Source organism: Augochlora pura, chromosome 1 (genome assembly GCF_028453695.1).
Source record: "Augochlora pura isolate Apur16 chromosome 1, APUR_v2.2.1, whole genome shotgun sequence".
Lineage (NCBI taxonomy): Eukaryota > Metazoa > Arthropoda > Insecta > Hymenoptera > Halictidae > Augochlora > Augochlora pura.
In genome coordinates this window covers 1746713-1774613 of record NC_135772.1, presented here as the reverse complement: position 1 = coordinate 1774613, position 27901 = coordinate 1746713, and the positions used below count along the sequence as shown (strand labels likewise).

The following is a 27901-nucleotide window of genomic DNA, read 5'->3' as shown; positions in this document are numbered from 1 at the left end:
TCTCTGGTAAGCCTAGCAGAAAGCCAGCGTCGAATTTTCCGCGATCGCGTTTCCCCCTTTCTCGGCGGCGAGCACAGAAAGCGCGAGAGGCAGAGAGATAAGGAGCGGTAGATAGATAAAAAGAGATAGATGGATAGAAAGAGATAGGTAGATAGAAAGAGATAGATAGATAGAAAGAGATAGGTAGATCAAAAGAGATAGTTAGATAAAAGAGATAGATAGATAGAGATAGGTAGATCAAAAGAGATAGTTAGATAAAAGAGATAGATAGATAGAGATAGGTAGATAAAAAGAGATAGATAAATAGAAAGCTAGAGGGAGAAAGGAAGAAAGAGATAGACAGAGTTATACAGTCAGCCCCATAAGTGTTCGTACCCTCATTGCTTATAAAAGAAGTCTGTTGAAATCAAGGGATGCATGTAAAATTTTGCAATAAACTTTTTATTATTTTATTTAATATTTTTGGATGTGACAAAAGAGGAAAAGTTTGGAGAAAGCCTAACACAGAACTGGAATTAAAAAATGTACAACTAACTGTAAAGCAAAGCGGAGGCTCCGTGAAGATGTGGGTCTGTATGGCGGTATCCGGAGCGGGCAAACAACTCTAATCAACTCTATGCCACTCTATTATACTCTTTTCTACACTGTTATACTCTAATCTATTCTGTTTTACATTACCCCAATCTATTCCACTCCATTATACTCTATTCAGCACTATTGTATTCTGTTACACTCTATTCTACTCTATTCAGCACTATTGTATTCTGTTACACTCTATTCTACTCTACCCAGCACTGTATTCTACTCTAGTCCACTCTATACGACTCTATTCAACACTATTCCTCTTATAATCCACTCTATTATACTCACTTCCACTCTGTCACACTCTAATCTATTCTGTTTTTCATTTCCCCACTCTATTCCACTCCATTCAGGTCTATTGTATTCTGTTACACTCTATTTTACCCTACTGTGCAGTATATTCTACTCTAGTCCACTCTATTCAACTCTGTTCTCCCCTATACATTGCTCTATTATACTCTCTTCTAATCCATTACACTCTAGTCGACTCTATTCTATATTATTCCACTCTATTCCACTCTAATCTGCTCTATGTTACCCTGCTACACTCCAATAAATTACACACTGTTCTGCTCTATCCTACTCTCTAAACTGTAACCAACTGTAAAGCACGGCGTTAATAAAAAGTTTATTGCAAAATCTTACATGCGTTCCTTGATTCCAACAAATTTTTCTTATAAGCAATGAGGGTACGAATACTTATGGGACTGACTGTAGATAGATAGAAAGCTAGAGGTGGAGGGAAAGAAAGAGATAGATAGACAGAGAGAGCCGTCAAAGTCCAAGATTAAATTCTCAGCAATTATCAACTCTCCATTAATTTCCCCGGTTGCAGGCCGGCGTTGCAAAAGGAGTCTCGGCGAGGAGCCGAGAAGAAGAAGGAGGAGGTGGGGGACACAAGGAAGGCCGTTTGCCCCGCTCTATTTTCTTTCATTTGACGGGCTGGAGGCATCCTTAATGCGAGGCGGACGAGAAGGAAGCCCGGGAACAAAGAGGGTATCGACGATATCGAGGTGGGAAAGCAAGCCCTCTTTACAAGCGGAAGACCGAAGAAACGACGAAGCTCCCCCGCTGCTGGGCTGCATCGGCAACGACTCTCTCAATCCCCGGCCCACCCTCCACTCTCCCTCTCTCTCTCTCTCTCTCTCTCTCTTTCTCTACCGAAGTTGTCGCAAATCCCTTTTGGACCAAGAGAGACTCGGCTGCCCCCGCCTCTCGTTATATATATAGATATAACCCCGGCGAGTGTGAAGAGCCCTCGAAGAGAATACCTCTCGAGGTATAAGCGCTTCCTTTCGTCCTTCCTTATTTCGAGGAGGCGCCGTCGCCCCCACTCACCGACGTTCGAACCCAGAAAAAGGACTACGTGGATTTACTTCGATAACAGAGATACGACGAACCCGCGACGCCGCCCGGTTATACGGGAGGGAAAGGGTAAAGCCCTGCGAGACGGCGGCCCCGGCGGAGGTTGACCGGTTTTTCTTTCAATTAATTCGAGAATTGTCTGTGGTGGTGGAGGAGCGATTGCTGACGGTGATTATGGAAACCTGCCAACGGCTGGTCATCTTTGGCTGGGCTTAGGATTTGCATTTTACTGGAGTAATGGGATGAAAGGGTTGTTTTTTGACGTAGGAAGGTGATATTCTTTTTACTAGGATTTATTTTGTTGATGGAAGCTTTTGACTGTTCTAAGTGTTTTATTTGAAGTTTAGTTTAGAGGTTAGTTCTTTGAGTTATTTTTCAGAATTTTTTGAAGTTGATGGGAGTGGTGGATAGCTGAGATTATTTGCAATAACTTTTTCCTTTGCAGAAATCTTCTCCGAGGCGTCGTTAAGAAGTTATTGATGGAAAACATTGACCAATGAGAGACGAGATCGGCTGGCGCGTGGGGGGAGAACTAGTGAGCGAAACTGGGCTTTGTCTAATCATTGACTCAGCTGCCTCGCGCTAGCAAAGCTCGTTTCTTATTGGTCAATGTTTTTAGTTAATAACTCGTTAACGAAGCCTCCGAGAAAAATGTTGTAAAGGAAAAAGTTACTCTAAATGAACTTAAATATCTCCCACTTCTCGATTTTAAACATTTTCGAGACATTTTCTATATTATAAGATATTACAATAGTTATATTTTAGTACGCTTTTTAGACATTTCGATTTATATATATTTTTAGATCAATAAAGGCAGAACCGAATATAATTAAATCATTACTGTTAAAGTTCTGTTTTATTTCGCGCTTTTCATTTGTTATAAATATTTCTAAGACACCTAATATATGATTTTAAGGCTTCTAGAAGATTTCTTATAGGCTAGAGATTCTTTTATAGGTAATAGCTGTACATTATACTCGGTAAGGTAGTTGCTAAGATTGTCAATAACGACTGCACAATATTTATTGATTTAAATATGCAAAAATGCCAATTAGAACTCGACAAAAAAGTTCCTGCGACAAAAACTAATGTCAATTCACACCCATCATAGTAATACTATGCTAGTTAAAAACGGTTAACACGTCACACAAATGGCGACCACTCTTTCGTCAAAAACGCTGAAAATTCCATCAACTTTAAAGACGCATAACTTCTGCAACAATAAATGCCGCGCTTTAAAACTTTCGTTTACAGTATCTCCTCATCAATACCTATACACACATACCAAACAGAGCCTTTAAATTTTGGTTCCCTAAACAAAAGTTAGCACAAAATATTGTCAATTCGCATCAAACTTTGCACTCCACTAATATACGCCCCTTAAAGACCAATTTTGCCAATATAGATTTATACAATACGACTTAATTTCGCAAATATTACCGGCATTCGCGAGATCCACGTTTCGCCTATACTTCCATTGGACGATACTGTACACATTCTTAGGAAGTGACACCGTTCCGCGGCGGGTTCCTCGGGTCGCCCGGGCATCGAAAAGAAGAGAAGAAAAAGAACTTCCAAATAGGTTTCCCCGATTTGACTGCGAGGCAACGGCGCGGCAAAGAAGAGAGAGAAAAAGAGAGAGAGAGAGAATACCCTCGAAGTACTTAACCTGTTTCCTGTTATCCCTTGGAAGCCTCTTATTCCGCGGACGCCACGTTGAATTTCCACGGAATTCGTTGTTGCACGCAGCAGTAATTAAGTGGACAAAAGGAATATAAGGGGGGGGGGGGGGAAGGAGAGTGGGAGAGGAGTGAGAGCCGGGATGGAAAGTACAACGTCGAAGGTGGTTTTCTTTCGCGGCGTAAGCCGACGGTGTGACATTAATTATTTTTTTCTTTGCGCTTGCCTCTTCGTTCCACGGAATATTTGCTGACCCTCTTGCCCGACGAAACTCGAAAATAAATTCTCTGCCCTCTGTTGCGAATACTTTCTTTTATTCTGGTATTAACCCTTTGCACTCGAGTGGTGACTCTGAGGCACCAGAACGTTCCAAGATAATTTCTACATTATGAAAGATTCGATTTGAAAAATGATTAAATGCATAACTGTTGTTGCATAAGTGACAAGATTCAATTTCATATGCATAAAATACATTTTGTCATATAAAATATAAATGCTTTATGTCGGAGATGTTATTATAGAAATACAGTTAACTTGGCTTCGAGTGCAAAGGGTTAATTCTTATTTTATTCTGGTATTGATTCTTATTTTATTCTATGGTAGAACGCGTCGCTGAAAATCGCTCCTGAGCTGTGTACATCCTCTGAAACGACTCTTTCAAACAAATATTTTTGTTTTGTCATAGAAAATGTGCTTTGGATGTTTTTATTGGAATAAACTAGATTATACTTTTATTCGGTAATTTTGTTGTTCTAGAGGGAGGTTAATGACGATTTTTAAATATCTAGAACTAATTTTATCCAATTATATATTAATTGCTTTATTCTACAATATTTTAGCATTTTTTGGTGATTTTAAAATTGTATATTGTTTACTGAACTTTTACTTTTTATTGATAAGGCGATTTACATAATCGTACAGTTGATAATTAAAATTATTTCCTATGCCCATAGAAAAATAATTCCAAGTTTAATATAATAAATAAAATAAAATAGGATAAGATAGCTTTGATAAATAAAATTGTAATAGCATTAATAAACTACAATTTTACCAATTATACGATTAATAATTTTTAAATTTTGAATAATAATTAATGCAATTATTCCAATGCATATTCAATAAAAACACTTTAGACAGCTAGAAAATCTAATAAAAAAATCTAAAACATAATTGAAGAATTTACAAAGTTACTATAACAAAGGGAGAACGCAAAATACGTGTTTCAATGGTGTTCAACGCCGCAGCCTAATTTCCTATGTCATCGACGTCCGAACGAATTCTTCCGGCTCGCGAAGGATGTGTTCCGGGCAGCTGAGCTTACTGCTTCATCAATAACTCGATACCATGAAAGATGATATTAACTGCGGGAGAAAAAGGTATTTTCATCGGTTCGAACGGAATCATCTCTGACAGCCATAGAAACGGAAGTTCGCCCTCCGCCGTCATTATATTATTGCGGGCGAAGGGGGTGGGTGGTCTGGGAGGCTGACTCGCCGCGTCGGGAAATACTGGCAGAAGGTGTAACTCGACGCTTATTACTTCGCGCAAACAGAATTAAATTACGCTCGATCACGGGGCGTTACTCCTCCTTCCTGATCGACCGTCAAGCTACCAGCGATCGATGGAAGACCTCGAGCAACGGAGAGGATATCTCGTGGACGAGGAAGCCCTGGCTTCAGTGACAGCGAAAGATATAAGTTAATAGAAGATACCAGTATTTAGATATAAGTTATTGGTAAAAGGGAATCGTTTTTTTTGTTTTTGAAATTGATGCGACATTAAATGCTTTTTACTGATGTAACATTAACATTGTTTTGACATAATTTTGATATGTCGATGTATATTTTAATTGTAAGGTGGAATATAAGTTTTTGTATATAGTTATGTTCTATGCAGTCATTTTATGTCATCAGCGACTATATCATCTCTTAAGAAGTATTAAACAAATCATAAAGTATTAAACACGTCCATTTTTCATCCATTTTATGTCTGATCGACTTATGCCGTAAAACGGACGTCTTTAAGACGTCTTCCAAACGACCTAAAGACGTCTTTATGCTAACTGAATTATCAATAAGTCTTTATATACAATTATTGGTAAATCGTAAAAGTGTGATCGAAGATACAAGTTATTAAAGAGTGAATCGTTTTGTTTCTTCCTGAAACTGATGCGATTTTAAATGCTTTTTACTGGTGTTACTTTGATATAGCTTCGACAAAAACTTTGACATAATCTTGACATGACTATTTCACGTCAATTTGAGCTTTGAACGTCTTACACCCTAAAATGGACGACTTTAAGACGTCTTCTAAAAGTCTTAAAGATGTCTTTGTGGTGTCCGAGTTACCAAAGTTACCTTAAATTCGTCCATTTGATGTCTGAACATCCCACGTCCGAAAATGGACATCTTTAAGACGTCTTCTAAACGTCCTAAAGACGTTTTTATCCTATCCAAGTTACCAATAAGTCATTATAAGATATTGTTATTAAAAAGATAATCGTTTTGTTTCTTCTTAAAATTGATGTGACTTTAGGCGTTGTTTATCGACATAACCTTTAGTCCAACTTTGACATAACCTTAAAAAACCTATGAAATAACCTTAATATGTCCATATAAATTTTAATTGTAAAGTAGTATATAAATCTAAATATACAGTATAGTTATAGTCTATAGTACAGTTAGCTTTGTCATAACCTTAAAAACTTTTGACATAACCTTAATATATCCATATAAATTTTAATTGTAACATAGTATATAAATCTATATATACAGTATAGTTATAGCCTATAGTACAGTTAGCTTTGTCATAACCTTAAAAACTTTTGACATAACCTTAATATATCCATATAAATTTTAATTGTAACATAGTATATAAATCTATATATACAGTATAGTTATAGTCTATAGTACAGTTAGCTTTGTCATAACCTTAAAAACTTTTGACATAACCCTAATATATCCATATAAATTTTAATTGTATGGTATTATATATCCAAATATATAATATATTTATATCCTATGTCATCAGCGATTATATCATTTCTCAACAAATATAACACGTCTTAAATACGTCCATTTTACGTCCATTTAATATCTGATCCTCTTACACCCTAAAAAGAACATCCTTAAAACGTCTTCCAAACATCCTAAAAACGTCATCTTCATCCCATCCAATTTACCAATAAATCTTTCCATATATAATTATTAATAAATCAGATATCACAAAGACGTCCTACTAAAAAACAATTAAACAACAGAAAATTCTGCAACAACATCTCCAATCCCTATAAACATTCTCCCTACTCCATATTCCACTTCCACATCATAAATACATAAAACCCAACCTCAATTAATAATGAAAACATAACCTCCAAACATCTCTACTTCAACAAAGACATTAATTAACTGATATATTAATCAATGGCCGTACTTTCAAACCACCGTTCGCAAACGGATTTCCGACGGAGCGAAAACTCGCAGCGTCCCGGCGTCGCTCACCTTTCGTTATTTCGAAGTTGAAACTAGGAGGTCGCGATACACCGGCCAAGTTTAAAAGGATTCGGCGCTGGCTAGGGGGTTGGCACGGAGAAAGAGAAAGAGAGAAAGAGAGAAAGAGAGAGAGAGAGAGGGTGGGCACCGAGGAAACACAATTCTTTACGACTCCGGTCCGCAGTACATACAGAGTTAGGTACTTAAGTCCCGTCTCGTCGGGGTATCCGAGGTTAAAAGGATTTCAATAAAAACAGGAAACAGGCCAAGGACTTTTTCGCTGATCGGATAAAGTCGTCCACATCGTTTACTCGATTCTCGGCATATGCTTTCGTCGGGAACGACTTTCCAAGTAACCGACCAAGAAAATTTTATGGACACAGGCCAAATGGAATACTCACTTCGACAAAGGAACGATATTTCCCGAGCACCGCACCCTCTCTCTCTTTCTCTCTCTCTCTCTCTCTCTCTCTCTTTGGCCGCGAACGAGAAAGTGCTCGTGGAAAGAAACAGAGCCGCGGCGTTGCCCCGTGTACCTGTTGTCTCCGGTGAAAATACTTCGGCGAACGGTAACCCCATAAAGTGATTTCGATATCAGCTCCGTTTCCATCAGTCCGGAAATTATTTTCCGAAACTTTGCTCCCGTCAGATTTCATCCCGTTTTCGGTGCTGAGTTTCGTGAAATTCGAAAAGGGACCAGCGCGGACCTTGTTTAAATAAATGCTGTAGGGGCGATGTTTATTTGAGGAAATATTAATATATTGTAGGAAGTATTGTATTATTATAAATTACTATATTGGGAAATATTGTAATATTAGTATGTTTTTATGGTAAGTGTGATGATAAGATTGTGATTGGAATTGAGACTTTGATAACTTTGACGATTTTAATGAATAAGAAATAATAGAGCAATGCTTTTTTTTTATTTTAAATTTTATTAGTGAAATGACGATTTTGGTAGAAAAAAATATTTTCTGGGTGGAGTGCTATGTTTGAGGATTTTTATAAATAAAAATATAATAGAACGGTGATTCTGTTATTTTTGTAAAATGTTGTAACTATAATAAGAATTTTGATGAAAAACAAACATATTTTCTCCATTTGAATAGCACTTTTAATGAATATAATATGTAGAAGAAAATAGAACAGTTGATAAGTTATTTTTGTACGATGTTATGACTATAATGTAGATTTTAATGCAAAATGAAAATGTTTAATGCATCAATTGCACTATTAACGATTATAATACATAGAAAATAATGCAACAGTTGTTCAGTTATTTTTATAAGATATTATGATTATAATGTAGATGTTGATGCAAAAGAAAAATGCATTCTGCTTCAGATGCCACTCTTAACAATTACAAATATAAAACAACAGTTAATTTACCAAATGTTATAAATATAAAATGAATTTTGATGCAAAATAAAAGCTTCCTTCACCAGTCGCCACCCTTAACAATAATAATACACAGAAAACAATCAAACAATATTTCTTCTTTCTTTCCTCAATATATTACAGTCGGAATATTTATTTCTATGCAAAATAAAAACCTTCCACATCAACAACCACCCTTAACAATAACATACCCCAAAAATAACAGACCAACGATTCTATTATTTTTGCAATATGTTACAAATAGGAAACGCGTATGTTTCCATAAAATGCATTTTCCACACAAAAAAGTGTGTTTCTGCATCGTTCGCCAACCCCAACAAACATAAAACACAAAGAAATGAATAAACAAAGCGATATGTAAACGATATTTATATCGTCTTCTGTTATACCTACTCTTTCTTACGAATGGACGAGTACGGATCCACCTGGTCCAGTTACGGAAGGTTTACAACCTTAATAAGAAGCATGCAGTCAGTCCCATAAGTATTCATACCCTCATTACTTCTAAGAGAAATTTGTTGAAATCAAGAGACGCGTGTAAGATTTTGTGGTAAACTTTTTATTACGAATGAACACATGTATAAAGTTTATTTATACCAAATTATAACAAAATTGATTAACCAATAACAAAAATATATCGATTTTACTCCTCGTAGTATGTAATAACAGTTCACAAATTCTACCATAATGTAGAATAGTGTGAAATAAAAATTACAAAGTAGGTAAGTAAAAAAACAGAGTAGGATAGAGCAGAACAGTGTGGAATTTACTGGAGTGAGGTTGAATAGAGTGGAGTAAACTGTAGCAGGGTAACATAGAGCAGATTAGAGTGGAATAGAGTGGAATAATGTAGAATAGAGTCGACTAGAGTGTAACGGAGTAGAAAAGAGTATAATAGAGCGAAGTATAGGGAGAATAGAGTTGAATGGAGTGAAATATAGGGTGAATAGGGTTGAATAGAGTGGAATAGAGTAGAATTTAGTGTAGAGTAGGGTATAATAGAGTGTAACCGAATACAATAGAGCTGAATAAAGTAGAATGGAGTGGAATACAGTGGGGTAATGTAAAACGGAATAGATTAGAGTGTGACAGAGTGGAAGAGAGTATAATAGAGTGGAACATAGAGGGAATAGAGTTGAATAGAGTGGAAAAGAGTAGAATTTAGTGTAGTGTAGGGTAGAATAGAGTGTAACAGAATACGATAGAGCTGAATAGCGTGGAATATAGTGGAATAGAGCGGAATAGAGTGGACTAATATTGGACAGAATAGAATAAACTATAATTAAGTAGAAGAGAGTAGAATAGAGTGAAATGGAGTGGAATAGAGTATAATATAATATAGAATAGGCTATAACAGAGTAGAAGAAAGTATAATAGAGTGGAATATAGTGGAATAGAGTGAAATATAATATATAACAGATTATAACAGAGTAGAAGAAAGTATAATAGAGTGAAATATAGTAGAATAGAGTGGAATAACATAGAACAGAGTCGACTAGAGTGTAGCGGAGTAAAAGAGAGTATAATAGAGTGGATTATAAGGGGAATAGTGTTAAATAGCGTCGCACAGAGTGGACTAGAGTATAATACAGTGCTGAGTAGAGTATAATGGAGTGGAATAATGTGGAATAATATAAAACAGAATAGATAAGAGTATAACAGTATAGAAAAGAGTAAAATAGAGTGGCATAGAGCTGATTAGAGTTATTTGCCCGCTCCGGATGCCGTCATACAGCCCCACACCATCGCGGATCCTCCGCCGTGCTTTACATTTGGTTGTAAATTTTTTTAATTCTAGTTCTGTGTTAGGCTTTCTCCAAACTTTTCCTCTTCCGTGACATCCAAAAATATTAAATAAGATAATAAAAAGTTTATTGCAAAATTTTACATGCGTCCCTTGATTTCAACAGATTTCTCTTATAAGCAATGAGGGTACGAATACTTATGGGACTGACTGTATGTAAAGAGAGACGTTCTTGCTCGCGTGATTACTGTTCTTTCCCCGCAATATTTGAGCCTGCATATGAAAGTTAATATGCTGGTTGCGCGCGTTGCATAAGATAACTATAAACTACGATGTAATTATGATCGCGTATGTTATGCCGGGGAACACGAGAAAGTTTTCTGCTTATCTTCGTGGTGCGCGCGAGATGTCTGAATAAATGAAGAAAACGGATCTTAATATTGCGCTACGGTCTCTCGTAAACTTGATTAAAATAATAACAATTTCGAGGTCGCTAAATGTGCGTTGGAAAATTAAGTGTATGACGAAGTGGTTGGTCGATGGTAGTTTTAATTGTTTAAATGGAAGGATGGAGATTGACTTAATAATATATACATTTAAAAGATGATCAAATATATGTAAGAAATAATATTGGTAAAGGATATATTTATGAAACAATAATGATAATAAAATATATATCTATGAAACAGTAATGATAATAAAATATGTGTCAATGAAATAGTGATAATAGAATATATATCTATGAAACAATGCTAATAATAATAATAATAAAACATATCTCTTTTATAATAATATATAAAATAATCTCTGTTTAATAAAAACTTGAATTTAACTCATTTAGAGTTAATCGAACAAGAATCACTTATTCTCTATAACAAACAAATAATTTATGAAGATCCCAAACGACAAACTTAAAGTAAAATAGCAAACACCTAGTTGCAACTCCATTTAACCATAAAAGAAGCACGCGCCCCATAATCTACGTCACACCGGCGCGCGTTTCAAAGGTCGATCGCGCGCCTCGGATCGGTCGATAACAATGGCCGATTATTTTATTAAAGCCCGATTCGAGGCCGGGTAGAGAGAGAGTTAGCCGACGAAGCGAGGTACAGAGAGGACGGCGGCGGTCCTCTCTGCGAAAAGAAAATAAGGGATGAGGAACAATTGGCGAGGCATTGAATTCGAATGGGAAAGAAAAAAAAGAAGCGAGAAGGCGGCGGAGGAAACCAGAGATGAAACGAAAGTAATTCCTGGCGGTGTGTTCGTCAGTTCGCATTGAACGTAGTGTCGGGGGGGGGGGGGGGGGGCCGACGACCGCCTCTCGCCCCTCTCGCCAACCCCCCCTCTATCCAACGGAATACGTACATAAAACGAAGGCGACGGGCCAGGGTCGAGAAAAGAAAAATACTGTCTGCTCGAACCGAATCCGCTGCACGTAGCCGGCGGAACGAAGCACAAAAGAGGATTGCGGCGATTCCGTGCCGAATACAAAGACAAATTTTCGAAGTTCCCGGATTACGAAACTTTTCAATCCAACGGAGGACTAATATACAGGGTTATTCCGCTGTCCGGAAATTTGCCGTCGTCTTTTTTTTAACGGGGATTACAGGGGGGCGCAGAGTTTACTCCGAAATCAATCGACCACCATCCCCCGCGCCGGATACTTGCTTCCGATGCAGGACCGATCGCTGGACGGTGGTTTACCTGCGATTTATCGCACCGTATATGGGAATTTCAAATATACTCGGACGCGCGACGAGAATTTTGTTATATTATAGAAAATAATTGGTATTTTGCATAGAGGGTTTTTTAATGTATTGTTAATTTATATATAAATGATTATATATATTTATAATATAAATGATTATATATAATTTATAATATAAATGATGGAAATTCGTCGGTTGTATATTATAGAAAATAATTGGTATTTTGCATGGGGAGTTTTCTAATTTAATGTTAATTTATATTGAAAAATTTGGAATAAAAAGGGGTGGTTTAAGTCTAGGAATATTCTATGGGGGTGGTGGTAATTTTATGGAATTTTTCATTCGTCTATAAGAGGGTAGGTTAATATTGTAATTTATTAAATGTTAAGGTTATATGTTGTATGGTTTATTAGTATATATTATAAATATTATTGTTAGTGGGTATATAATGTATAATAATGATAATAATAATTGTATCGTAGTTATATTCTTCCTTATAGATTATTGTCAGTAAAATTTCTTATTGACCATTGTCATTAAAATTTCCTTATAGACCATTGTTACTAAAATTCCCTTACAAGCCACTTTGATTAAAATTTCCTTACAAACTATTATCATTAAAATTTCTTCCTGTACCATTTCTATTAAAATTGACTGACAAACAATTATCATTAAAATTTCCTTTTTTACCATTTCTATCAAAATTGACTGACAAAACATTTCCATTAAAATTTCCTTAGAAACCATATTTATTAAAATTTCCTTCTGTATCATTTCCAATAGAATTTCCTCACAAACCATTTTCATTAAAATTTCCATGCAAACCATTTTCATTAAATTTTCCATCTGATTTCTATCCCATGAAAATTTCCCTCAGAAACGATACTCATTAAAATTGTCTTTTGCAATTTCGATCGCAAATACCTGCGCACAGGCGTTCTCAAACCCAGGAAGAGGATCTCTGATTGGCAAGCCTGGAATAATGGCCGACGAAATAATAAATGTCAGCGAGGAGCCTAACAGGAGGCAGCGTTTTTCCTCGTTTATAGAGGCGCGCGTAGAGAGTCACGCACCGTGCGGAGAGAATATCAGCGGCGCGTAGGTTAAAGGGGAAACACGCCGGGAGAATTTCGCGGAGCCGGTATTTCTTCGTCTGGTTGGATCGCTAAAGGCATAATATACATTTCTCTTGGTGAAACGGGGAACGAAAAGCATGAAAAGAAACCGGTCGGGCATTGTGGAGCGCCGAACGGCGCTCTCGTAAAATGGAAAATAGAAACTCGTGATTGGCGTTTGAACGATGCTCCGGGTACAATGGTTGAACCTCGAGGAGAATCGTTCTAATGCGATTACGGAGGAGAATGAACGCCGATAGATAGATCTGTATAAGTATTTACATACGATGTGTGTATGTACGATGTATAGGTATAGTATACGCGTCTCTCAAACTCTTTCTCCCTTTCTCTCTCTCTCCCTCTCTCTCTCTTTTTTCTACTTATATATAGATATGTATGTATTAGGGTGCTCCATAAGTTTTTACCGAGCTATGCTATGCATGATATCGAGAGTATGTTCGATGAAAATCCACGATATAGTGTATGCGAGGTAGTGAATGCCATTAACATTTACAGGACAGTGATACAGAATCATTTAATTAAGATCGAATTCACAGATATCGGCCATATGAACCGAGTCAATCACTCTACTCAACTCTATTCCACTCTGTTCTACTTTATTCTACTCTATTTCACCCTATTTCACTCTATTCTGCTCTATTCTACTCTATTTCACTCTACTATGCTCTATTCTACTCTATCTCACTCTATTCTGCTCTATTGTATTCTGTTACACTATATTCTACTCTACTGTACACTATATTCAACTCTATTCCACTCTATTCAACTCTATTCCACTAAATTATATTTTCATCTATTATATTCTCATATACTCTGTTCTACTCTATTCCACTTCATTCCACTCTATAAGACTCTCTTCTACTGTATTTCATTTTATTCTTCTCTGTTCTATATTATTCCCTGTTATACGTTAAATTCTCACCAATTGCATGCTATTCCACTCTATACTGCTCCATCATTCTCTTTCTTACTCTATTACACTCCATTTTACTCTGCTCCATTCTATTCTGATACACACGATTCCACTCTGCTATAGCTCATTTTATATTATATTCTACTTTACTCCACTCTATTCTACTGTGTTACACTCTATTCGACTCTGCTGTATATTATTCCACCCTATTTTATTCTACTCTGCTCTATTCCACTCTATAAAATCTTATTGTAATATATTCTACTCTATCCTGCTCTATTCTATTCAGTTCCACGGAATTCCACTCTAATCAACTGTATACCAGTATATTCGACTATATCATACTCTCTTCTTCTCTATAACACTCTATTTCACTCTACTCTGCTCTATTCCACTCTATAAAATCTTGTAATATGTTCCACTCTACTCTGCTCTATTATATTCTGTTACATTCTGTTTCACTCTATTCATCTCTATTAAACCTTATTGTAATATATTCTACTCTATTACATTCTGTTTCACTCTATCCTTCTCTAGTCTATAATATATTCTACTCGACTATACTCTGTTCCACGCTATTCAGAATTTGAAAGCGAAATAAAAACGCAGCTTGATATGTATTTTGTAAGTAAGTTTGAACTGTTTTGAAAAGAGAGCACAATGAGGCCTCTTGAGTGTTGGAGGAAGATAATAGAGCAGAACGGTTCATATATAATACAATAAATCTACCTTAAACAATAAATATCGTCTACTGATTTCACATAAAAAATGGAAGAAATTTATGGGACACTCTAATATATATATGCACATGTGTACAGCGTAGATAATTAAAATTGTTAAATAATCATACACCGTAGATTATTAAAATTGTTAAATAATCATCCAGCGTAGATTATTAAAATTACTAAATAATCATACACCATAAATTATTAAGATTTCTAAATAATCATACATCATACATTATTATAATTACTAAATAACCATACACCATAGATTATTAAAATTTTTAAATAATCATCCAGCTTAGATTATTTATACACATATAAATAAACAAGTATAGATAGACGGATGCGCATTGATCCGAGCTGCACTAGAGCGCGGTTGCTCGAGCTATGAACAATTTTCAATTCTATTTTCAAAACAAACAGAGAAGCGAAATTTTATACGAGACCGCCAGGAAAAATAGCAGTTTTACACCGCCGCGTATTTTCACGGCCTCCCGTATATTTTAATATTGTTGCATGATTTGAAATTTCAACGACACGCAATCCTTTTGTCGTTCACCTTTTGCGGGCGCATCTTGATCGCCCATAAAATAACGAAAGTTACTGAACTTTGAAAACAATTTCGTCTGATAGACCATTTTCCGCGAACGCAGCGATGCACGAACAGTTACAAAAAATATGAAACGTTCTCTGTCTTTTTATGGAAGTGACGGATTTAACCCTTTTAGTGTAGAAACGACGGATATTATAGTAATAGCGCTGTTTGACTATAGATAATTAATTGGTGGATTGTCGAACACGGTTATAGCATTTTTGTTATTGTTATTGACTTTTTATATAAATGTTGGTGTTTATTAATATTTTGGTATCATTACGTATTTTATTATATATTATTACAGATTAATATTCGCTTAAATATTATGTCTTTTACATAAAATCTAGTGGAAAATATGTCAAATAACCAACGAACGAAAATTAAATCGAATAAACAAATTTTTGTAAAATAACACCTGCAATACATTTATTTAATCCTGAAATTATTATACATTTTATATTTCATTCTTATATATTTGAATTTATTTTTATCATTATTACATATTTGAATTTTTTTTTTATTATTATATATTTGAATTTATTTTTCTCATTATTATATATTTGAATTTATTTTCTTCATTATTATACATTTCAAATTATCTTTCGCTCTGCATTAAAAGGGTTGGATTTCCCTGGAAATCTCGTTTAAAAAAAGTATACTCTGTTCTCGATTCGAAGGCTAGCTCTCTACTTAGCTCGAAGCCTAGATTATACCTTAATTCGAAGTCTCAGCGTAAAGCCTGGCTTAAAGCTTGATCTAAACTCTGACTTAGAAGCTGACTCACGGCTTAGCTTAAAGCCTAACTCAATGCCTGATTTGAAGTCTTAACGAAAGGCCGAAGCTTTATTCGTGGAAAACTTCTATCGGCCATCGAAATCTACCATGAAACTCAGCTTGAAATTAGACTGACATAGTTATCAGAATTAGGTGTGACATAGTTCTCTCGAAGATTATACTCTTGATCCACTTACAGGTGCATTCCGACTTAATGTTTTGGCGACCACGCCAAGGGCTACAAAGCATTTCACGAAAATAAAGTATGTTGATTCGTCAAATTAGAATTGCAAATTTAAGTCGTGTTTATGATTAATTTGTCAGTGTCTAGAAGTTTTACGGTTTATAGTAGAATTTGGCAGATGTAATAGATAATATATTTAAATATATTATTTATAATTAAATTTAGGATTAAATAATAAAATTAGGCAGGCGAAAATTGAGTAAAAGAATTAAATTTTAAAACTGAATAAACAATTATGTTATCCAGGTATATAGCTGTGACTAAATGTAGTAAGTAATGAAATAAATAATATAGTAAAGAGTATAATAAGTCTTGTAATAAATAATGTAACAAGTAATATAATAAGCAATGAAATAAATATTGTAACAAGTAATATAATAAGCAATGTATAATATTTCGATATATATATCTCCAATATAATTTAATATAATTTAATATATATCTATTAAATCGAAATATATATTATATTATAATATGTACAGTATAATACATATTATAATATATAAAATATATTAGACACATTGTGAGAACGTCGACTATAACCAGTACCCGTAGCGAAAGGGTTAAACCGTACTTCTGCCTGCACTTGCATAACTTCCAGAGTCTGTTATCACGTAAAGTTGACCCAGTGGAGATTCGCGCGAATTTTGGAGCGTGTGCTGTCCGGTGCAGGGGAAGTCTGAGAAATAGGGGCTCTCCCGGCGAAATCAATAATTTCCTGGCAAGGCATTCATCAAATCGCTAGTAACAGTGTGAAGCCGAGTCGAACGTGACACCGAGGGGCACGAAAATGTTCTTCTCACAGAAAGGCGAGAGAACTGCCGTCCACAGGAAATGTAGTTGAGCCACGTGGCGAATCCTGAATAGAGGTGGACGGGGACGAGGAATCTGGCGATGCTGAGAGAGATAGAGAGAGACAGAGAGAAAAATATAGAGAGAAGTAGAGACGTAGAAATAGAGAGGTAAAAATAGAGGTGTAGAAATAGAGAGAGAAAGACAGAGGGCTAGAGAGAAAAATATATAGAGAGAAATAGAGATAGAGATAGAGACAGAAAATAATTTAAAGAGAGGAAACGTGAGACAGTAAGAGAGAGAGAGAGAGAGAGAGAGAGAGAGAGAAATATATAGAGAGAAATATATAGAGAGAAATAGAGGCATAGAAATAGAGAGGTAGCAATAGAGATAGAAATAGAGACATAGAAACAGAGTTAGAAATAGAGACATAGAAATAGAGTTAGAAATAGAGACATAGAAATTGAGGGGTAGAAATAGAGATAAAGAGAGAAAATAATTTAAAGAGATTAAAAATGAGATAGTGTGGGAGAGAGAGATAAAGAGAGGGGGGGATAATGTAAAGGGAGAAAAAGTGAAATTGAGAGAAAAATATGAAGACAGAAAAGTGAGATCAAAACTGTGAAAGAAAGGAAGAAGTACAGAGCAAAAGAGATTGAGAGAGAAAGAGAGAGTGAGAGAGAAAAAGAGAGTGAGAGAGAAAGAGAGAGTGAGAGAGAGAGAGGAAAGGAGGATTTGTAGATCCGTCTTCGGAGAAAATACAAGTCCATCCTCCTGGCCAACAAGTCCGGCCAAGGCTACCAGAAGCAACCATCGCTGCCTCTATTGATTCCGTCTTATTCCATTTCTCGTTCCCGATAAGAATTGAATGTTCGCCTCTCACCGATCTCTCTCTCTATCTCTTTCTCGTTCCCTTTTCTTCTTCACCCTTCATGTTCCACCCCTTTGTCTTCCAGCCGTTCGTTTTCCTTCGCTTTTACTCATTGTTTTGATTAGTCGAACGTACAGCGTGAACGCCTCGAACGACTCTGGTCAAAGCTACCCTGTCTCGCAAGTAAGACGGGACAAGGTATCATCCATTGTTGTTGCACTTCTCTTGCGATATTATCGTTACCTGATTATTTTTATTCGTTCTGCTTTGATGGGGTAACGCTGTGTTCAATGGATTAGCATAATTTGGTATTCCAAGATGGTGGTATGTTTTTTGTGTTGTTTTAAAGTACAGTGATTCTAAGTAAAATTTGGCCACTTTTTAAAAGGTAATAATATTTTTGGAAACTTTTGTATTGTTTTTAAGTGATAGATCAGTTTAGTAGACTGTGACTATAATGCTTTTTTAATCCTTTGAATTTATTATAGGCCTGTACGTAAGATCTATCGAGATTATTAATACAACATATATATTGAGATAGCCATGTTGATCAAGCCTTTATGTTAAATTATATACTGTATATTAATTAATTTAATATATAAGTATTAATTGAATATTATAAGAAGGCAAGATTTAACTAAAAATCTGAAGATAGTTACAATATTTAAGGGAGGCAAGACAAAAATTTACTTAGCAAAAGTATTTAGTGTGAATCGTTGTAATAGTTTTAGCTTAACATATATATAATAGATTAAAATTATCTTAAAAATAAAAGTGTCTTAAATTAAAATTGTTTTGAGATTAAAATTGTCTTAGAATTGAAATCGTATTAAAATTAAAGTTCTCTTGAGATTAAAATTGTCTTCGAATTGAAATCGTCTTAAAATTAAAGTTCTCTTGAAATTAAAATTGTCTTGAGATAAAAATTGTCTTAGAATTGAAATCGTCTTAAAATTAAAGTTCTCTTGAAATTAAAATTGTCTTAGAATTGAAATCGTCTTAAAATTATAATTGTTTTAGAATTGAAATCGTCTTGAAATTAAAATTGTTTTGAAATTAAAATTGTCTTAAAATTAAAATTGTTTTGAAATTAAAATTGTCTTAGAACTAAAATCGTCTTAAAATTAAAATTGTCTTGAGTTTAAAATAGTCTTGAAGTTCAAATTGTCTTTAACGGAAACGTAGACGTACGTGTTTATGACAAATATACTGCAGAGACGGTACATATTGTTGAACCATTTTCTGCTTTCACTTATGCAATCTTAAGATTCATTCCTCGTTATCTGTGCAATATCTTCAACTTAATATACATATTTCATTAGCTGAACGTTAGAAACATAAGCGTTCGAATACTTTCGCGTACGGGGGTAGTTTCCATGGCTCGTCGCGTCTGGTAGCGCAACGGCACCGGTTGTCCGAGGGTAGTAAAATGGGACTGCGATGGAAATCGTCGCCAGTAGTTGCTCGTCGCCGTTTGGTAGCGGGAAAGAGCGAGAGAGAGAGAGAGAGAGAGAGAGGGAGAGAGAGAGAGAGAGAGATAGAGAGAGAGGGAGAGAGATAGAGAGAGAGGGAGAGAGATAGAGAGAGAGGGAGAGAGATAGAGAGAGAGAGAGAGAGCTGGCTCTCGTCCCGCTTTCGCTAATTGCAGCCGAGGGCGGAAACACGACGGCACCGGTTCCGCTAATCGACGCGGAAAGAGGAGGAGGAGGAGGAGGAGGATGAGGATGAGGGGCGAAGGGGTTCTGAATCGCGTATCTATACTCACAAGTGGTCCTGCCGCTTGAACGCCTTGTGGCACATCGAGCACACGTATTTCCTCTCGTCGCTGTGCGTCAGCTTGTGCTTGGTGAGCGCCGATGCGTTGTTGAACACCTTCCCGCAGACCTGCGACAGAAACCGTGCACCGTGTCAGCGCGTCTTTAGCCAAGGCGACGACGCCGCCTCGTGACAGTTGGCTTATTTGCGTCGCCCCCTCCGTTCGCCGTGTGGCGGCGGGGGGACACAAAGGGGAAACACGCTCCGCGCTCGCATCCAGTTTGCATTCAGTTAATTAACGCGCAGTTATTAAATGCCGCTGCTAGCGCGTCGCCGCGCCGCGCAGTAGACCGAGACTCGAAGAATTTAGAGACGCTTCACGAAAGAGACGATATTTTGTCAAGTTAACAGGTTTGTATTATTATGGGAAGGTACGCGTGACATTTTCGTAATGATGTACCCCAAATGTACCCCATTTGTTCGAATACACATTTCCCAACTCGAGTTTCATTCATAGATGTCTGCCTTCAAGAAATTCTGATTTCTCGGAACAATTGTTGTGCGGTTCTTTAGACTCTTCCGATTCACTTAATTTTTATGATTTTCTTGATCTTTCACGATTCTCTTGATTCTTTTGATTTCCTTAACTCTTCGCTATTCTCACAGTAATTACTGTGATAATTTGTTGAATCTCAACAAATAAGTTGAAATGCAAAAATCAATCAAATTATTATTTACCACCGAATATGTTTATTCACCACCGAATAATTGAATAATTAATTATTCCCATAACAAATTCATAATTCTAATAATTATTAACAGAATAATAATCTTGTCAAAACAATTCTTATACTACGTATCATTTAATAAAACTTTTATACAAATATATATTTAAACAATCACCTATATAATTATCTAAAAAATTACGCTGATATATCCAACCATAATCATCATCCTTCCACAGTAACATCTATACAACTCAGTAATTCAACCCTCCACACTCTAGCGGTGACTCTGAGGCATCGCTAAAATTGTTCTACCCTTTTGCAAGATAATTTCTATAGAATCTTTAGATTTAAAAAATTCTTAAACAGTAAAACAATTGTTGCGAATGCGAAAAATCACGAGTTTTCATATCGCGTTTCAGCATAAATGTTAATCCGTTCTCTTATGCCGGAATAAAATTCTGTCCTCTCGTCGGTCAGTATTTAACCATTTAAGTAAAACGTAGACAAACGGAATAAATATTTTTTCTTTTCCATCGAAGAAATTATTACAATAGATAAAGTGCTCATCCTTGTAACCGTCAAGAAAATAGTACGGCGAGGGGTTAAGCGAGTCAGAAATTAAATTTCAGATCTACGGTAAGAATGACTTGGAGCGTAAAGGGTTAACAGAATTTATTTCTAAAACCGCGTATTCCTGAAAAAGGTATTTACATGTCCCGAACGTGTAAAAATTGTTCGCAGAATCGTGAAACGTTGTTCGCGCAGAACAAACGAGGGAGGGGGGGAGGGGGCCTCGTAAAAACAGGACCGGAAAAAACATGTAGTTACGGAAACTGAAAAAGGGACTTCGAAAAGCGAAGCGGTCGTGATCGATGGTAACGCGAACGTCGTGAAGCGGCAATGGTATCTTTATCGGCGTTCTAATGATCGTCGTAAAACTTTGTCCGGTGTGCCACGGGTTTACGATGGGGAGTACGGGGTGGGGGGCCAGCGGCAGAGGCGCCGGTAATTGAAAACTGTGTCCAGAGCGCGTTCCGTTTCGCGAGCCTGCAATGAACCGTACGGAACGTGTGCCGGCCCGCGGAGAATTGCGAACATTTAGCTGCGAAACGCGGGGCGCGCCCGCGCGCCGATTATCGTGTATTAAAATCGCGCGCGACTCGATTCCGCGAGCCCGCCGTTACACTTAGTTTGCCCGGCGATTGCCGGCCGTAATTTTGTTACCTGCTCGACGAACAGAGGCTCTCCTACCTACGTTCTCGTATCAGATTAACGATTAAATCGGTTTCCATAGATGCTCCGTTCTTTGTTGGTTAAAATGCCGCTTTGAATAAATGCGTTCGTACGTTTGGTGTCGCTGTATATTAAAATTATTAGGATATCGTACCAGTTTCTCCCTTTTCTTTTATGCGATATTAACCCTTTGCACTCCGAAACATTCTGCACGTTGGCTACTAGCTCTACTCGACTCGATTTACTGATCCTCGTATTATTTAGTATAATTTTCGAACCAAGTAACAACGTGTTATAATGATATTGGACTTGTATGAATTTGGTGACATCGAGGAATGTATATTTGCAAAAAATCAGTATTTATATTATATATATAATAACTTTAATGTTCCATGAGACGGGATATCCGAGTGATATGCTAGAATTACAATGTCCCCTGAGAGGGGACAGCGGAGTGCGAAGGGTTAATAGACGATATTGGTTGTTTAAGGTTGATTAATTCTTTATTTATTCTTTTATTATTTTTTCCCTAGGTTGGTAGGACTGTCTATAACATTTACCAAGCGTCCGTTTGTCAAAAGGTTTAATAATCTCCGAGATACACGTGTTTTTATAAACATGCAAAAGTCATCACGATAATGCACCATGTGATACTGCATTGGTTCTTCGGGACTTTTTTGCCAAAAACTCGACTCGTATCGTTCCTCAACCACCGTATTCGCCTGATTTTTCTCCGTGCGACTTCTGGCTATTCAGCAAACACAAAAGGCCAATGCGGGGACACCGTTTTGACACGATTCAGGAGATCAAAACCGAATCGAATAAGGTCTTGAAGGCTATACCGGAAAAAGAAGACTATTCCGACTGTTTCGAGGACTGGAAAAAGCGTTGGCAAAAGTGCGTTTTATCGGACGGGGATTACTTTGAAGGTGATGAAATTGATTCGTAAGGATAAATAAAGAATTTACATTTTATAAACAAATTCACCTTACTTTTTGTTCAGAGTAGTAAGTTCGCCGAACGCTGTCCTGTAATTTAATTGTCTGGCGAGCACGGTGCAGCGAGCACGAAACGCGGACAGATAGAGGGAAGGTGAATCGTCTGTAACAAGCGCGTCTGATCCGGGAACGTAGACGCCCGCGTTTCGAAACCGAAGCCGCTATTTAGTGCGGGGGAAAACGAGACAGTTTGTCGCCCCGTGAAATTTCTAATTACGGGCCGGCCGATGGAGGGGGTGAGACGTCGGGCACGGCATTTCGTATTAACAACAGCCGCGCCGAAGACGCGGTCGACGGTGGTGTCGGCGGAGATGGTATGCCTGTTAAGTATGTGGAATTGGGTTTATTACTCCGGCCAGGGACCGCGCACTATTTCACCAACTATTTCAGGAAGCTAAAAGCTGAGGGCCCCCGGTCGACGGCGAAGCAGCAGCACGCACAGGACGGTCGGCCCCCCGGTCCATTCGAAAGTCCGAGGAACCCGTGGGCAAGAATAGCCCGAATTTGGTGTCGGATTCGCCCCGTCGCCGAATATCGCGCGAAATTCCGTGGATCAAATTCGTTGGGTAACTGCCGGGTCGTTTCTGATAAAATTAACCCTCCGCCCTTTCATTACTATGCCCTTTCCTCGTCGACCGTTTCTATAAGACCGCTCTCTCTTTCTCTATCCCGGTTTTCTCTCTGCTGCATTCCTCGATCGTAAATTTTAGTACCGGCTCAAGACACTTCCGAAAAGAATTGAATACTCCCGAGGATTCCTGTTTTTACGAGGAGAACTAATTTTAAGATAAACTGTTTTGATAATTGAATTTTTGATGCTTGAGATATTAAGTTTTTTTATTGGTATTTGGATTTATAATGAGGCGAGGGTGATTAGTGAATTTTTATGTTTCTTTGTGTTGGAAATTTATTTTTATTGTAATTAATGTGTTGAGAATTTTATGCAATTAGTATTGTTTTTTACTGTAATTAGTCCACGAATTTTATGCAATTATTGTTACATAAATTAATAGAGAAAACAAGGAACTGTGAACGCATTAGAAAAATTTAAGGACACTGCTATCTTCTATTGTAATGATTAAAATGATTAAACTAATGTATTACTTTGTTAAATTATTTTATTTGTGTTTTAATACTTCATACAATTTAGTTAAGTAATTAATATATAAGAAGAGTCGTATAACTTTTATTTTGCAGAAAGATTACCAGTCTAATAATTGGAATTTCTCGCTTTCTATTCTTTGCGATATTTAGAAAAAGCAAATTTTTATATTAAATTTTATACTATTGAAATGATAGTGTTTACTCGTGCTCAAGAATGGCGATTTTACTAGCTTAAAACATTTTATTTGATACCAGAAAGATAGGAGCAGAAGAGAAGTAGAATAAGACAGTATATGGTCGGACAATGGAGAAAGAACAAGCTATAGTCGAACAAACAGTAAAAATACCATGAAATATGCAATATGGAATTGTATATGGTCAAACAAGTAGAAAAGGATGATCTGTTATCAGACAATCTGTGATGCAAGAATGGCACGATAAAAATATAAAAATTGATACTTTCAAGATAGTATGGAAAGTGGAATAAGTCAGTCTATAGTCAGACGAGTATTCCAAAGTTGAATAAGATAATTACCCATTGTGCACTGTGATTTATTTTACGTAGATTAGTATTTCTTCGTTCTTAACCATTTTTGTAACAAAACGAGACAAAGTTTAACAATTTTATGATACAATTTTTATAAAAGTAAACTGATTTATAAACACTGTATCATAAAATTGTTAAAAATCGTCTCATTCTATCTTTACAATGTATAGAACAGTATAATATAATAAAAAAAATATGTATAATATAAATAGTGACACATACATTGCACTACAAATTATAATATTAGATAATAAGTTTGACTCGTGGATATAGTACAAAGAGTTAAGAAAAATCACATTGTCTACAGTCACAGAAGTAGAATAAAATTATCGGTACTCATTTAAATGAGCGTTTATGATCAGACGAATAGTGTACAAAGTATCCCAAAATTATGATACTTCTGGGATATGATGAGTTCCTGAGATTATGTGAAGAAACAAATTCTTTCTCTAATCTATTTCTTTTAATCATTTAATTTGCTTTAATCTTCTATCTATATTCAATCTAAATAATGTATTTAATATAGTTAACGTACTTAACCTACATAATCTATTCAATGTATTTAATAAATATTTAATGTCTTTAACCTATTTAATCTTTTTGGTGTATTGAATGAATTTCATGTCTCTAATCTATATAATCTATTTAAAATATTTAATCTTTTTAATCTATTTTGTCTATTCAATCTATTTAATCTCTTTAATCTATTTTACTTATTCGATCCATATTTATCTATATAATCTAATCTCCATTTAAATAAATTTCAACACAATCCACTTAAACCACAACCCCAGCGCAAACTACATTCCCCTCCGCGCAAACAAAGAATTCCCGTTTCGGACGCAACGCGGCCCGGCGCGCCGGCTTTCGCCGACCACTAAACCCCCAGTCATCCGACGGTTAAGGAACACAGAGGAAGGGGTTGTGTCGTCGGCTTTTTCTGCGGCGAACGGCGTACGTTCTCTCTCCCCCTTATACGTCGTCGGGGCTCGAGTATAGCATTAGTCGCCGTGGATAGCGCGGTTCCCGCGCAACGTCGGTGAGCAGCCGCCGCCGCCGCGGCAAAACGAAAAGTCGTCGTCCGAGCGCGGCTCGAGACGCGCGGTTAAATCGAAATTAATTTGCAGAGCGCAGCTGCGGCGAACACGTGGCGTCGCCGTCGTCGCGGCACACGATTTCCCGGAGCTCCATTAAGGGCGGCGGTCCGGGAAAGTTCTTTCCACTTTTCGTTTCACTGTTATTTCCATCCCAGCGCGGGGGCGATCGGGGCTGGCTTCGACGACGCGAATAAGTCGCGCCAGCTTCGTCCGCGGAAATTTCCCTTCGGAAACCCCGGGGCAACTTTCTTCGCGGCCAAACTATCTCTCTCTCTCAGTCTCTCTCTACGATGGCCAACACAATGAGAATCGAATTTCAACTGTTCCTCATCGATCGCGAAATAGTCGTATACAGAGATCAGCTGTGTCGGTCTAATCGATGAAAAATAGTTGTAATTCGCTTCTAAGAAAACGAAGCATTGTTGGCCATCGTTCCTCGCGTGTGCAACAGCGGGTTAAAGCGTGCGCGCGCAGCCAACTTTATTCAGTAATAACTTGTAAACGAAACCGCGGATTGCATTTTCGCTGAGGAAAAAGTTACTACAAATGATCACAGATACCCTCCATTTCTCGATTGCGAGACATTTTTGGGGCACCCAGTATATAGTACCATGCTATAGTATATAATATAGTATATTATATGTCAAGGTAGTCAAGATAGTGTATGTAAAATAGAGTAAAGAGGGGTAGAATAAAGTTAAATAGAACGGAGCGGACTGGAATAGCGTAGAATAGGATAGAGTAGAGTGTAATAGAATAGAATATAGTACAAGGGAGTAGAATAATGTGGAATAGCGTGGAATAGAGGAGCAGAATATATTCTATAACAGACAAGAATAGAGTGAAACAGAATATAATAGAGTAGAATAGAGCAGAATAGAGTAGAATATATTACAATAAGATTTAATAGATAGGAATAGAGTGGAATAGAGAGGAATAAGTATGACATAGAGTATAATAGAGCATAGAGTATAATAGATATTGTGTAATAGACAAGAATAGAGTGAAACAGAATGTAACAGAGTGGAATAGAGAGGAATAGAGTGGAATATATTACAATATGCTTTAAAAGGGTTAAATGTAATGTATTGTAGAGTCGAATAGGGTATAGAGTAGAGTGTAATAGAATAGAATAGAGCAGAATGAAGTATAACACAGTAGAATAGAGTTTAATGGAGGGGAATAAAGTAAAATAGATTGGAATTACATGGAATAGAGTAGAATATAATATAGAATAGGCTATAACAGAGTGAAATAAAGAATAACAGAGTAGAATAGAGAAAAATAGAGCAGAATAGAGCAAAATAGAGCAGAATAGGGCAGTATAGAGTGGAAAAATATAGAACTGAGAAGAATAAAGTGTAATAGAGCAGAAGAGAGATTATAATAGAGGGGAATATAGTGTCATAGACTAGAATAGTAGCAGAATAGAGTGGTGTAATATAGAACAAAGTAGAATAGAGTGTAACAGATTAGAAAAAAGTGTGATAGACTTGAATAGAAAGGAATACAGTTAAATGACACTCTTCATAACGTCAATCTCCACGAATTGTTATAAAACCATAACTTTCCCGGAGCTCCATTAAGGGCGGCCCGGGAAAAGTTCTTTCCACTTTTCGTTTCACTGTTATTTCCATCCAGCGCGGGGCGATCGGGGCTGGCTTCGACGACGCGAATAAGTCGCGCCAGCTCGTCCGCGGAAATTTCCCTTCGAAAACCCCGGGGCAACTTTCTTCGGCCACCCTGTCTCTCTCTACCCTCCTCCACCCTCCTTCACTCTACTTCTCCTTCTTCTTCTTCTTCTCTAGGCATCGCCCCGCGCCACTAGGAAACTTCCGTTTTCCTAATGGAGGGAGAAGAAAGGATAAACCGTCGACTCAGCGATCGCTGACACTCCAGCCGTGAAATTTACAGGTTGCCACGCGAAACGACGGCTCCAGCGGGTCGAGAGATACCCTGTGCGATTTCGATTCCACGTGGAAAATAGAAACGCGGACCGGTTGGGTCGCGGGTTATGGCGGCGGTGGTCTTTTGAAAGAGTTGGAGTATGAAGTTGGAGATTTGGTGGCGTGTATGGTGGTTAAATGGTTTGGTAGGATTGGTATATTGTTTATGGGAAAGATTGTTTATTGTTTGTTAGAGTTGGAGATAGTGCGGTGGTAATTTTAATATTTAGTTATAGCTTCAAAATTTATTATTATTATCATTATATTATGTTGTATTATATTATTATATATTATACTGTGTTACTTACACAATTTTCTTTCAATATCTCTCAAGCGACTAATATGTCTATTTTAGCTATAATTTATTCTACATAATCTTGATATACACGTCTAACCATAGCAATCTTGATCTACTCGTCTGGTCATAGCAAACTTAATATACTTGTCTGAGTATAGCAATCTTGATGTACTCGT

General features: G+C 36.8%; 1 protein-coding gene across 1 annotated transcript in view; it reads right to left on the bottom strand.

Moving 5' to 3' along the window:
* Positions 1-27901, bottom strand: part of LOC144470399 (uncharacterized) — a 386375-nt gene that overhangs the window by 189136 nt on the left and 169338 nt on the right. Inside the window, exon 5 of the mRNA XM_078181465.1 lies at positions 19785-19903. Coding sequence (XP_078037591.1) covers positions 19785-19903 — 119 coding nt within the window. The remainder of the gene's footprint in view (positions 1-19784; positions 19904-27901) is intronic.